The sequence below is a fragment of the Desarmillaria tabescens genome, assembly GCF_030435595.1.
Source record: "Desarmillaria tabescens strain CCBAS 213 chromosome Unknown EV420scaffold_3, whole genome shotgun sequence".
NCBI lineage: Eukaryota > Fungi > Basidiomycota > Agaricomycetes > Agaricales > Physalacriaceae > Desarmillaria > Desarmillaria tabescens.
In genome coordinates this window covers 664,734-678,356 of record NW_026848302.1, presented here as the reverse complement: position 1 = coordinate 678,356, position 13,623 = coordinate 664,734, and the positions used below count along the sequence as shown (strand labels likewise).

The 13,623-nt window shown below is 50.0% G+C and overlaps 3 protein-coding genes across 3 annotated transcripts; all 3 read left to right on the top strand.

The window, feature by feature from the left end:
• Positions 1-4,782: 4,782 nt before the first annotated feature.
• EV420DRAFT_1698985 (uncharacterized protein) lies at positions 4,783-6,657 on the top strand (the record flags this gene model as incomplete). The annotated part of the gene is made up of 6 exons (XM_060479469.1): positions 4,783-4,971; positions 5,031-5,284; positions 5,340-5,391; positions 5,442-5,696; positions 5,762-5,902; positions 5,953-6,657. The coding sequence occupies 6 exons, from the start codon at positions 4,783-4,785 to the stop codon at positions 6,655-6,657; spliced, it is 1,596 nt and encodes a 531-aa protein (XP_060337520.1).
• A 943-nt stretch (positions 6,658-7,600) lies between these two features.
• EV420DRAFT_1506190 (uncharacterized protein) lies at positions 7,601-9,659 on the top strand. Its single transcript, XM_060471312.1, has 4 exons — positions 7,601-8,117; positions 8,174-8,653; positions 8,701-9,399; positions 9,449-9,659. The coding sequence occupies exons 1-3, from the start codon at positions 7,623-7,625 to the stop codon at positions 9,259-9,261; spliced, it is 1,536 nt and encodes a 511-aa protein (XP_060337519.1). The 5' UTR covers positions 7,601-7,622; the 3' UTR covers positions 9,262-9,399; positions 9,449-9,659.
• Positions 9,660-11,762: 2,103 nt separating this feature from the next.
• EV420DRAFT_654837 (uncharacterized protein) lies at positions 11,763-13,559 on the top strand. Its single transcript, XM_060482943.1, has 5 exons — positions 11,763-11,839; positions 11,890-12,116; positions 12,170-12,268; positions 12,326-12,336; positions 12,397-13,559. The coding sequence occupies exons 2-5, from the start codon at positions 12,056-12,058 to the stop codon at positions 13,357-13,359; spliced, it is 1,134 nt and encodes a 377-aa protein (XP_060337518.1). The 5' UTR covers positions 11,763-11,839; positions 11,890-12,055; the 3' UTR covers positions 13,360-13,559.
• Positions 13,560-13,623: the final 64 nt, after the last annotated feature.

Genomic DNA, 13,623 nt, shown 5'->3' with positions numbered 1-13,623 from the left:
GCTCTTCCTACACCCGGCGGTACTTCGGGTAACCCTTCGTGGGTGCACACGTCTTGGCTCGTCCGACAGGTCTTCACTGTTTGCTGATGAGGCGGCTACTGGGTGAAGGTGGTCTGCCGGGTTCATCGCCTCAGCTGCCTTCCCAACGCCTCCCAATGGAACAAACGGTGTAGCCGCAGGCCCATCAGGCTGGGTTGCCGGCCTTTCTCCCTCTCCGGGGTGACCTCCCCACGTCTGGGGTGCAGTCGGACTCATACCTAGGGGGCTCTGCCCTCGCGGGGCTTTCCCTGTGCGGTTGAGTGGGGGTTCCTGAGCTCGGACGGCCCCTTGGGGTTCATTGCTCGTCGCAGACTGCGTGGAGCAGCGGAAATCCCCTCCTACGCCGTCAGGTTTTTGCGATTCATCGTTCTCGGTTTCTTCAACTGGTAACGCGGCGAAAAAGTGGGTATATTGTTCATAGGGAGTACCTACATATGTAGTATAAGTCCGACTAGAAGTACATGAGTGCGCACCAGTAGAAACTAAGTCCTTTGCTGACGCCGTCAAATCGCTTATTTCGACGCCGGCTCGTCTTTTGATGACTCCTCTCCCCCCTTGACCTCTTCGATCTTCGTGTCCTTTCCATTCTCTTCCTTCTCGGCTTCCACGAGTAATTGGCGCAGACATTGGGCGTTGGGTTTTTTGCGAGGTGGGAGTTTGACGGGGAGCCACTTGGATTTGTCCGTCGGGCATTTATGGTCTCGGCTCCACCCGGTATTTCCGCACTTGAAGCATCGTTTGTTGCTTCGCAGCTTGTCGATTTCCATCGGCTGCCCGGCACCCCCATACGTGGTTCCCGTGGCGTCCTTCTTGTCGCTGCTAGAACTTTGACCCCCACCCTTCTGTGACTGATGTTGATTGCCTCGACTCGAACCGCTCTGGTTCTGGGAGGACTTATTGCCCAGTCCTTGGGCTACTCCATATCGATAATTGGCGTCGATCCTTAGGACTCGCGCCTTCCATTCTGCGTAGGTTGTGGGGCGCTTGTTGTCCCCATGCATAACCATATTCCGAACCGTTGGCCTTATCGTGGCTTCCACTGCTTCGAACATCTGCTTCTCGTCGCCGAACTCGTCGCACTTGTGAGCTAATCGTTCGAACTTCGCGAAGAACTCTACCGCGGACTTGAAGTCCGATTGGCGGATCTTCTTCCACTCCTGCTTCCAAATGGCCAACTCGGCTACTTCGCGGAACTGGGCAGTAAGGTCATGGGAGAATTCCGCCCATGTAGGGAACCTCCAGTGTCCCTGCGGGTCCCGATATCGGTAGTATTGGTCGACCCACCACTGCTGGGCTTCTCCACGTAGGTACCCCTGGGCAAACGTGATGCGGTATGGGTTCTGCCCTTGATCGTTCATCGTGTAGTACATCGGGAAGACCTGGAAATAGACCTCGCAGTGGTGGAGGAAGCGATTAATGTCGGACGAGACCCCAGTAAAGTATTCTGGCTGAGTGATCAGCTTGGGCTTTACGTCGTTCCAGGGATTATTGGCGGCCCCCGGAGCCAAAACCCAAGGGTTAATGGGGTCGGGCGGTGACAGCGGAGCAGGGGGTATAGGTGGTTTAGGCGGTCTCGAGAGGGACCGCAGGTTCCAATTGTCTCCCGGCGGGGGGTATCCCCCATAATTTTGAGGTACCGGGGGTGGCACTGGTGGCACCGTGGATCCCTTCCCCTTATCGGGGTGAGAGGGCCCGGCCCCTTCATCTGCATATCCATCGTCATCCCCTCCTCCCCCTGCAGCGAAGTACATGGTTTCCAGGGGGTTGGGCATTGGCTGGGGTCGCCGATAGGGTTCGCACCCGGGTTGGGGGGCCTCGGGGTTCATCATGTTCCACACAATAGCGGCCCGATGCCACGTTTCTACTTCCAGTATGTTCTTCATCAAGTACACATCGCTCATGTACTTGGCATGTCGATAGTCCTCCCCCGCCTCGGTGAACAGCCACTGCGGGTCCTTTTCCATGTCCTCCATCATGATTTCGTACAGCCCGTGCCAAGGGAGGAGGTTGAAGATATCGGGCCGCGGTAGTGGTCTGTTAAGAAGGACCGTCCTTACCGCCGCCATTACCGTTGGTTCGAGGGCTTGATTCGGGGGGCGGCTTGGCATCCTCTGCCTCCTTCCTCTCTCGGGCGAGGCGGTCGAGCTCTCTATTCCTTCTCCATCGTCCGATGTCTGAATCCTCATCGCTGATCTCAGCCTGGTAGGAGTTCCAGGCTCTTCTTCTGGCTTCCAGGTCGGTTCCTGCTCGTCGCACGGCTCCTGAATATCTGATGGTGGCAGCGTGTATTCTGTTCTCGACTTCGGCGTCAGTGGCATCGGGCTCGAGGGGTAGATCCCACCAGCCTCCGGGTCCTTGGAGGGCATCCTCTTCTGCTCTACGGATGCGTGCATCATGTGCTCTTCCTGCGTCCATTCTGGCCTCGACTTCTGGGGCGCTCCGGGCAGCTCTAGGGAGTCGGAGGGACTCGACGTACGTGTGATATAGGAGTGGCCATGGACACTGGGAGGCAGGGATGGGACTGGCGAAGGCTCGCGATGCGATGGACGGGGTAAAAGCGGGCTCTCGGGTGAGGTCTCTGGCCCCGGCAACTGCTCCAAGTTCCTCGGGGTCGTACTCTGGGAACTCGCTCCAAAGCTCCCCATCCGTCGGCTCGTGTGCGGGGATGGCGGGAGTGAGCGCTGGGGTCTCGGGCCCCTCAGGGACCTGGTCGGACTCTGGTCTGGGCACGACTCTGGCCACAGGAGTCTCTTCCCTGTTGTCGGCGTAGACCCAGCTGGTGCTAGGGTACCAGGCGACTGGCTCTCCTCTGTCTGTCAGCCACGAAGTCGGAACAGGTCTTGTTCCATCTGAATGGGCGGTAGTTGCGGCGGAGGCCCCAAGGGCAAGCTCTCCGGGATCCTCGTTGAAATCGTCTCTGGTCCCCCGCTCATTGTATCTCCTCCTCTCGCTCCCCCAGTCGGCATCAATCCACTTTGTCTGGGAGCATCCGCTCCAGCTGTCTCCGGTATAGGTTGCATCTTCCTCCTCGTTCGGGTAGAGGTCACCGAGGATGTTTTCGAGTCGGGTCCTTTCGAGGTCGGTGAGCTCGTCGCCTTTGAACTCGGTGTCAGTGCTTTCCTCGCCCTGGTCCAGAGGCCTGGTGTCTTGTCTTCCGGCTCCGTCGGTGCTTGACTCGCCTTCGACTGGAGGCTGGTAGAAGAGGCCTGGTACGGGCGAGTCTCTTCCATCAAAGAATACGCCCCGGGTATCGGTGATGTCGACGGAGTCTGCTGACTCAGCAGTAGCGCTTCTGTAGGAGTCGGTGCTCGATCCTGAGGATCCCGAGCTGGATCGCGACGATCCGTAAAGGGACCCTCCAGGTCCTCTGGGTGTGATGGGTCTGCCATCGCGAAGGGTTTGTTGAGATGCTGCGGGGATAAAAATCACAGGCGGTGGGTAGGCCGGGGTTGCCGGCACATAATGAAATGGAAGTTGTGCCCGCACTCGTCGTTGTTGGCGGCAGCACTGGTAGATCTGGAACAAGGAGATGGATAAGAAAAAGAGAATAAAAACGGCGGAGATTGCGGGAATGGCATCGGATAAGGGCATCCGTTCGTGGACTTATTTTGGCGTGAGTCCGATGGTTACGGTGGACCATACGACGGCTAGTGCAATGATTGTGAGGGCGGCGAGTACTGCGATTATCAGGTTAAGGTCGGTTTCGTATGCGGAACCGGTCATTAACGGTGAGTCGTCGAATGAAAAGATGTCAGTTCCAGCTAGCAGTATGACTGCCAACAGGGATGCCGATTGTAGGGATATTTTAAAGAGGTTCGTGGTCATTCAAATTCGATGAAGGTACCCTAGTATCCCCACGTAGAGTACTAGGAGCAGTGCTGCTAGTATTGGGGCCGGGATACACGTTTGGATAGCGAACGCGAAGAGAACGATAAGGAAGGTGGTGAAGATGGGGTCTACTAGGAGGAAGGGCAAGGCCTGCGCAACTAGTAAGACCAGTAGGGCGAGGTAGAGTAGCTCCACCGTTGGTCTCCCGAAGCACGCTGACAGTCACTAGACTATCCACACGAACGTGCAAACACCGAAGACCCTCTCTGGTAGAGCGGGGTAATACAACTGTAAGAAGGTTGAGCAGTGCCCGTTTATCAGACGCAACACTGGGCAACGTAGGCGAGCTTCGGCTAAATGTTAGCCACTAACTCTTATCGACTTAGATCAACCTAGGATCGCCACTCACACTTCGGTGGACAATACGCAAGGAGGTCAAAGGCGATGAAATAGAGCCAGTTGCGAACTTAGATAGTCACGAAGAAAGGAGCTTTGAGTTAGGTAGATTAAACCTTAGCCGAAGCTGGGGTTTAGACCAGCTGAGGCTCTACTTAAATACACATTGACTACACTAAAAATAGTACTGTGAGAACATCCGATCAGGACCACGTGTTGGAGTAAGCATGAATATGTAAGAAAAAGAAAAAGAAAAGAATAAACCGTAACACGCCTACTCCACCACTTAAATTCATTTCTGCAAGCTGTTGTCGGGCCTCATGAAACCCACATGTGCGTTTCAGGTCTATTTACTGCATTTTCGACTCACGTTTGAATCGTGTAACAGTACGTTTACCTGCAGAAGATGCTACTACGCTCTTTAATGGACGCTTCACACTCACAGGGCTTCCCATGGTTCTCTGTTTAAAAGGTGAGTCTTCAATCACCAGTACTTGTAATACATTCTCATTGTCCTCCATGTCCACTGAACCACAACAACACGATGTCACTCCTAGGCAAGGAACTCCCACAGAGTCTGCCTCGGATGCAGCCCCTTCCCAACCGCCGCAGGCCGTGCTCGATCTCACACAAATTCAAGAGTATTTCTCCACAAACGGCGTTCTTGATGTGGTGCGTCTCCTTGAAGGCTATCGGGACCTGAGCAAGGTAATATTCATTTTCTCAGAGTACCATCCTTTAAGTGCTTACAGTCTCTTTGCAACCAGACTCTTCGTGACACCCAGCTGCAAGTCAATGCGCTCATCGACGCAAAGAGGCTCCTCGAACTGTCAGCCACAAGCTCTACCAAGTCTAAGGGTAGAGGTTCGGATTCTGGATTAACAGCTGAGCAAGAAAAAACTATTCTCCAGTTTGGGAAGCGCTGCATTGTCACTATCGACTTGTGGCCAGAAGACGCCGAAATCTTCGAGGAGAGACCATCAGCAAATGCCGGCCTCATTCTCAGCGCTGCACGATATGCGTCTGCAGAATCAGAGCAAGATGCACTCTATGCTGAAATCTACTCCGCACTCAAGGAAAATTTTCACTTCTGCTTTGCTAAGAATTACGGTCCGGCGAAGAAAACTTGTATGTTCTCATTTTAGTTTCACTGCGTTGTTGCTGAGATTCATTTCAAGTTCCTGAAATCCGCCTCTGATGGCCAATCCACTTTCCTCAATCGCGTGAAAAACGATGCCTTCCACACTATATTCGGCGCGTTGGTTCCATCTGCCAGTAATACCAATTTTGATCCTTTGACGGATCCTCATTGCCTTGACCTCCTCGGGTATAGGCCATCAAATAAGACCTACTCATCGCTGCCCCCCATTCTTTGGGAAGATGGGGTGAAAGGTGACCCACGCTCTATCTTTCGAAGCACCACACTGATGAAGGTACAGTCATTGTCCCCTTCTCTCGGATTTAAATTTATATCACTCATACTAATATTATATTTCAGATTCTCTTTGTTATATTTTATGGTGGCGCCAGTCTCAAACAGAAGTCCACGAAAAAAGCTGTCAAGAGCAAGCAAACCAACGCTTTTCTCTGGAAATTAACCGAAACTTCGCCAGGGACTATGGCATATGCTGCCACTGTTGTAAGTCTATTTTTAGTTGATCTCAATTACAGTATTAACGTGACTATCAGGCTCGTTTTGTCCTCTCTGGTGATGAACGCTTTGATAAGCGTGGTGGTCGCTCAGGCATCAACTATGCTTCTGACTACTACCAATACAAGAGAACGATCATTGAGGCGATTTCGACATCTCACATGAAGCAAACCATCGCAGCATATAATAGGTTTCTCTTCGATGAGAAGCCCTCGAGACTAGGTACAAACCAGTGTGGAACATCATGTGATGATGACAATGAGTTCATCGAGCTTCAGGAAGCATTTGCTGATGTATCAGATGCCGAATCAGACACTCCCATGGCTAATGACGCACCTCCTGATGCCATGATGACTGTCACTGCCAATCCAGAGGTCCAAGAACTCATTCAAGGTGTCAAAATGGTTAATTTTCAGCTTGAAGCACCTTCCAACAAGGAACAGGAGGTACCGGAAATTCGGCGTAGTCGACGAGGCCATGTTGTTCCAAATCCCGGAGATACTGATTTGACAGTCAGCACAGAAACTGATGTTACTCAAGCAAAAGGCCGCGGGCGTGGTGCTAAGTCTCGTGGGAAGGCGGGCAGCTGTGGCTGTGGCCATGGAACAACTCAGACGCAAACCAATCAGCCTCAGCATGACGCAAGGCCCACTCGTCGAGGTACATGGGCTGATACTCAGTGGCAGGTGTCACAGGTCCAGGAGGAAGCAGGAGATCTAGAAAATGACGATGTATATGGGTAGCATATTTCTTTACATGAATACATTTTTTTTTCAATGCCTCGCACTTGTGGAGTGGTAAGGAAGTTAGGCGCATGAAGTTGCTTATTCCTGTCACAAGCGTGTCATGTAAACTGGGGTTGCATAAAGAAATATAGCAATATAGCTTAACTGTACTAATATCATGAACTTATGTATTATTCTTAAGGTCGCTGGTTTGATCCCTCATCTTGTAACTTTTCTCACTAGTAGCTCCAATTGATTACTTAACCTGTTAGTAACTGCATTAGCATTGTAAGCTTAGAAAGAGGACTAGAATGGTACTACTATTTTTCCAACGCTGATTTCACTTACTGGATTATCGGGAACGTTATCATGACCTTATAATCAGCCGGCTCTTATCTTCGGTCCGGTAGGCTGCTTCCTTATTACTAATCTTATCGTGGCCGATAAGATCAGACGGCAATCCTTATACGGTTTCGTATATTCTGGAACTTGTTTCTTATCGGGCCGTATCAACCCCACCGTGGCATTACAGCATTACGGTACCTTATACGTCACCATAACCTGTTTCGGACATTTCCGACAATACCGACGACGATGAGACACAATCTGATGATTCTACTGATTTCGGATATTCTGGTCCTGGTTCAGATATCTCTGGGTCTAATAGTGGCCCAGACTACTCCGGGTTCGGGTCATAGCATGGAAAACTTTATGTACAATTATCGTTGGGAGATTGGGACTGCTGTAGCTCATTGTAATAGCGCATAAGAAACCTGTACCGTATTATTTTCCGAGAACAAATTTCTGAAAAGATGACCTGTGTGATTAGAGTCTTCATAGCACTTAACTTCAGGATAGTAAGTATTTCGAGTGATGAACGATGTTAAGTACTGATTTACGTACGGGGCAGCGTCTAATTAGGGCCGGTATTGAAGTGGTGGCCGTGGGAAAGAATTGGCTGCGCGCAGCAGCGCAACGCGCTCATGGTCCTCCGCTCTGCTTGCGGTCGCAAAATGGCCTTTCGTGCCATACGGCGAACAGCATTCATGCTCCTTTTAATGCTGTCCGTAACAGTTTACATCGCCTTTCATGATTTGCTCATTCCCAACCAGACTAAGCTAGCTCCAAAATATGTGTATACTGCAGGCCAGGAATCTCACAATCTCGCCGAATACATTCAACTGTCGAGTCGTAATGACACCTGGTCAAGACCAAGCACGCCATGGACCCCATTCAGCTTGAGCAACTGCACTTTTGGCCTGCCTCTTTACTACGCACCTTGTGTAGCACAAAGGTTGCCGAAACAGGTGTTATACGCGGAAGAACTGATATATCCCGCATTCGAAATACGACAGCCCTATTTCGCGACGTTGGACCATCGTGCACAGTGGCGTAGGGCTGTGGCAAGCATTAACGATCGTGGAGTATTGCAAGCCAATAATTGGCTTGTGTATAAGGGTCAGTCTGGGCAGAATTTTGTGCGTACTGTAATTTTCTTTCAATTGTGACAGCATTCTGAGCATAGCGTGATTAGGTCTTTGAAAATGTCACATATCTATCTCCAAAATTGTACGACCGCTGGTCTGACGACGCATGTATGGCCAAGCTAGGCTCATCCGAAGGCATCCAGCCATTTGATGTGAGCGAAGTCCTGGCTCGACCCAACCCTCCGCGTATCTACAACACTGCCCTGGTTGCACTTTCACCCGAATCCTATGCATTCCAGCATCATCTTGATCGTATAACGCACATCATTGCTCAAGGCTCCCATCTCAGCTACGGTCGTGAGACTCCATACGTTATCACCGGTCGACAGGGAAACGGTTTCGTCAAGCAGCTATGGAAAGGACTTGGTTTTGACGATGAACACGTTCTCTATCGAACCAGAAAGGATATCCTCGCCGAAAGAATGATTTTTTCGTGTCGAACGGTGTTGGTGCATCCATGGCTGTCATTGAAAACGTTAGAGGCATTCGGAATAGATTATATGAAGCCGTCTGCTACGCGGAACAAGGTGCGTGGCTTCATTGGTCCTTGAATTTGGTCTCATCCATGAAGTAGATTTTGTATATGTCACGATCCGACCGTCATATTCACACGCGGAATGCAGGACGGAGAGTCCTCAACGAGCCAGAACTTCTCAATGCCATCGAAGCCCATCTCGCAGAACGAGGGAAAGGCGAAGAAGTTGTCATCTTTTCGGAAGGCATGCTCGATGACGTTCCGAACTTCTTCAAATGGTGCAACGAGAATGTTATGGCGGTAATTGGCCCTCACGGTGGAGCGATGTACCACCACCGCTGGGCTGCGAGAGGAACGTTGGTAATCGAGATGATGCCTACCAGCTACACGTCGATGGCCATATACGAAGAAGCATCAGTACTCTCGCAGACATATGCTGCATTGGTAGTCGAGCCTAGTAGCCAGGGAGGTACGAATATGATCATCGATCCGGAGCACGTTGTTTCGCTTCTGCGTCGACATCTGGGCATACCGATGCAGAGACCACATCATTTGTTCGAAGAAGATCCAGACGACGACGACGACGACGACGATTCACATTTAGCCGAGGATCCGCTGAGGATAAGTTATCAATGGGGAGGCAAGGAACTTGGCGTATAGGACTCGAACGGTCAGGCCATCCCTCCATGTTCATGTATGTATTGGAGAAAATTTTACTTGCACATGGGAATGGATGTTTCGTACTCATACAACAGTAGTAATCCACACACAGAATCAGTGGCCCTCGGCCTATACTAGGTACATGATTCTCTTTTGATTGTACTATACCTGACACACTCTACTGTAGCTGCACGTAGGGAGGAAACCCCAAATAGACCGTGACGCTACCGATTTTCCAACATTGTGAAACCGGTGCTACATGATGCGTGACGGTTTCAATAATAAGAAAACCATTCATGGTGGGATGATACAGAAAATTAGACTGTTTAGGTCATGGTTCTTCGAGGATGTTGATGGATGAAGAGATTGTAGATGACCGCAGAATGTCGTAGAAATTTTCCTTGATTTTATTCGATTTAATACATCGTCACGGCCTAAACTGTGAAACCACCCCACCGTGATGCGTGATGGAGGAGGAAATAGGAAACGAAACCGGTGGACTGTGATCCGTGACGGTTTCCTCCCTACGTGCAGCTACAGTATAACCAGACTTGTAGGTTGCTTTGACGATTACAGGACTATAATTATATGCCAATCACGTCGGGCATCAGCCTTCTCGGTTGATACGATTGATGAGCTAACAACCCCAGGGATGCTTAACTTTTGAAATTCGGGGTCTTGTCTTACCGCGAGGGTTACGTTCAACTTGCAGGGATGTGGGCATCTAGCTCTTCGCGCGTGCAATCGACAATACATTATTCAGACTCCGCAGAATGGTTACCTGGGACCCACCTCGGTAGGATAAAGGCGTCCGCTGGCTAGTCTTTTCAGCCATTATCGACACCCGTACGCGTGAAACAAAGGAGATCAGTACGTGTCCTTGCATTGTTCCTCTTTAGACGGTAACAATGGCGATGCAGACACCCAATGTTGCTGTGGTGGCCCCATACAATGGCCTAAAAAGAAAGAAACAAAGACACCTGCTGCCTCCAGTAAGCATATGGCAATACCTTCATCTAGTGCCACTATTCGAGCGCTATAAGATCCTGCAACCGTGTTCCTTTAGCTTCTTGTTCACTGTCACCGTTATGGGTCCCCAGTGTGTTATATGTCTCTGTGGTTTTACGAATCCCGTCTGCATTCCATGTGGTTAGTACTTCACGAGCTATTCTACGCTTTAGTGTCCTTAACGATTTTGTTTCCCAGGACACGTTTTTTGCTCTGAATGTCTGAACAAGTTTATTGCAGGGAAGAATGATAGCGCTGATGATGGATTCAAGGCTACGTGTCCTTTTTGTCGGGAGAAATTTCCTATTGGTTCGTCTTCGCTTATCACTTCCAGGATGACGTTCATTTTCTCGCTTCGCCTACAGCCATCCCTAATGTCAGCGTATCCTGCGAAGCATGTCGTCGTTCATCTCTAACACTGATTTGTAGCTTCGATACCTGCCGGAGAAGTTCCATCCGTTCGTCGTCGATCCCCTGAGGAAGGTGTTCATAACTTCGGACGACTCCGAGAAACTGCAGCTTGTCGGCCGCATCGAGAACTTGGAGAAAAAAATTCTCGACTTGAAGCAGAGGAATGCAAATCTCGAGTCCGAGCGTGACCAATTGCAGGAAAAGTGCTCTGAGGCGGAGAGATCGAAGCAAGTTTGCTTAGATGAAAATCGACGCCTTTCTGCTGATTGTACGATTGCGAAAGCGCAAGCTTCTATTTGTGGTTCAAGGGTAAAGAAACAAGAGGTATGTCTCTTCTTGTTGAGGGAAACTGCATGACTGATATCCACATAGAAAAAGCTTGATGAGTTGAAAAGGTTGTTTGGCATGGTCACAGATGCCCTGGAGAAAGATGACCAGAGTGGATGGTCTCACAGGACTCTGGGAATGTCCATAGGGTTCGCGTTTTTATCGTTATGTTGTCGGTTTTGGCTCATGGGCTTCGTCTGGACAGATTACCTCGAGATTTTAATTTCAATTTCATTCCACACACCATCAGCAATAGTACCGACTCTCAACAACTCTCTCAGCCTGTCTCCGACGGAACAAATGCATCCGAGACTGCAGGATTATTGCAAGATCTTACGTTGGGTGGGACTGATGCGCCTTTGATTCCCTTGCCACCCTCAACCCTTTCGACCCCGAATCCAACTACTGCGCTTGCTGTGACGACAGATGTGTCGAGGCTCGAAGCTATGAGCGGATAATTTCCGCCACAAGTGGCTGTTCTCTGCGCCAAACGACCCTATTCTGTCCTGCGTTTGTCAGTTTTTTTAAATGAGTAGTTGTCCAAAAGAAGGCACTGTAAATACGTACGTCGTTACAGTAGCCAGTCCGTTGTGCCGAAATCAACCTGCTTATTTAGGAAGCGATTATTGTTATGATTTTATAAGATCGACCGTTCAACACATGTCTTTACACGACGTACCTTGGTAGCCGATGGTCGTCCTTCTTTCCTTAGACAAAGCAAGTTCGTCTGAAATGAGGCAATCTCAAATGTCCAAGTCATGGAAGCCTTGGTTTACTTTGTTCTGATGTAGACCAATTAGAAGGGGTGCGCTTGGTGCTCTTTATGACAACCGTGAGCTACTTCCTTTGTCCAGTTTCATAATTCCATACTAATATGTGTAGGCTGTTCTGGTCGCCTTTGTCTTGACTCGGAGCCTTGCTGTGCGTAACCTTCGAGAAGACAAGAGACAAGAATAAAGTTCCTGATGCAATCCCTTGTGCCACTTTCAGTGCCCGCTTCATATAAGGCTCAACCGGCCTCTACAGTCTCTCATCTTTCTACTACATCATGGCTCCTCAATGCGCTATATGCCTCAGTGATCTCAGGAATCCCGTCACCACTCCTTGTGGTAAGTGCCAGGCAGCTATCCGTGTCTAGGTCATTCATGATATTGATTCTCAGGACATGTCTTCTGCTCTGAATGTCTAATGAGAGCCACTGCACGGGCTACTGATGGGTTCCATACTTCTTGCCCGTGTTGTCGAAAACGGTTTCCTATCGGTATGTATCCATCATTCTCTTAAAGACGCAGCGCTGTTGAGCTCATTACTTCTTCAGCCGTTCCTGATGTTCGTGCTTTTATGCAATAAATCGCCACTGCTAATTATCTGACCATAATGTTGATTTAGGTTCGATATTTACCGGCACAGTTCCGTCCATTTGTCCTGGATCCTATCAGGAGCATCTACTTCGCTACGGATGACCCTCACGACCGGTCGGATATCATACAACGCAATGAATCTTTGGAAAGGGAGAATGAATTATTGAGGGCCAGAGTCCAGGAGCTGGAGGCCGATGGCGCGTCATCCCATCCGGGGAATGAGGAGGAGGAGGGATCTGATCCTCAGGAAATCGACACCCCTGTGTTCTTAGATCATCCGGACCCCGACCTCGTTTTATCCGAAGTGACTTCGAACTCTCTCGTTCCCCTGTATGTTGCTACGAACTCTGCATATCCAAGAAGTGCCCCGCTTTTCAGGCCGGAAACGCAGCTCATTCCTCCTCCACATCCAACCCACACCGGCCCAGCCCGTTCATTCGCTCCAGCGTCTGTCATGGGGCTCAATAGGCCGACTTCTGGTCAGACCATCTCCGGAACATTCACCTTTTCTAGGTCCGAAACACGATCCAACTATTCCACCGCTTTAGCTCGTCCGACAGGTCCGGTTGGGCCAACGTCATCTAACATGGGTAACGTGCTGGTGCCCGGTCCTAGAACCTTCATATTTAATTTTCCAGAATCGCATCATTCTACCCCTTCCATTCCAGCTCCTCGGTGGGGTGCAGGCCCATCTTCCACAGTTCGCCCCACTAGTTCTGGAAATACTGGCAATCTCTCGTTCTCCCACCCAGGCGCACAATGGACCGTCCCATCGAATTCTGCCTTCAATTTTCCGAACCAATCCGCCTCAAATTCGGTTTTAAATGCAACTGGACCTCGATACCTCTTTTCCAGGCGAGAGTCACACCCTCGCATGGCCACAGCCGCTACCCTTGGTCTGGGTTCATCTGCAACGAATTCTACCGCGGACGACGTTCCAAACTCTTCTTCAACAAGTGGATCTGAAAGTCGACGGCCATCGTCATCTTAATTTCAATTCCAATGTCTTCTCATAAAATATTATACATTCCATGTTCTCGGTATACTACTGCTATCGCCATTGATATGCATCCAACATATGTAATGTGGAATAAATATTTAGAGTCAATTTCCCTATGCCATGCGTATCACCTGCTATTACCATCCTCCTGAGAGTCAGACCGTGCCATGATATCACGTGCCCGTGTCTTTCCCTGCCACATCATCGATATACGTCATCGCCAACCATCCCTCAATCTGCTGCTGCTGCTCTCGG

Excerpts from the sequence above, each read along its gene's own strand:
- EV420DRAFT_1506190 (XM_060471312.1), top strand. The coding sequence starts at position 7,623 with ATGGTCCTCCGCTCTGCTTGCGGTCGCAAAATGGCCTTTCGTGCCATA. Across the intron at positions 8,118-8,173 it reads GTCAGTCTGGGCAGAATTTT|GTCTTTGAAAATGTCACATA; the intron begins GTGCGTACTGTA and ends TAGCGTGATTAG. Across the intron at positions 8,654-8,700 it reads CGTCTGCTACGCGGAACAAG|ATTTTGTATATGTCACGATC; the intron begins GTGCGTGGCTTC and ends TCCATGAAGTAG.
- EV420DRAFT_654837 (XM_060482943.1), top strand. The coding sequence starts at position 12,056 with ATGGCTCCTCAATGCGCTATATGCCTCAGTGATCTCAGGAATCCCGTC. Across the intron at positions 12,117-12,169 it reads TCCCGTCACCACTCCTTGTG|GACATGTCTTCTGCTCTGAA; the intron begins GTAAGTGCCAGG and ends ATTGATTCTCAG.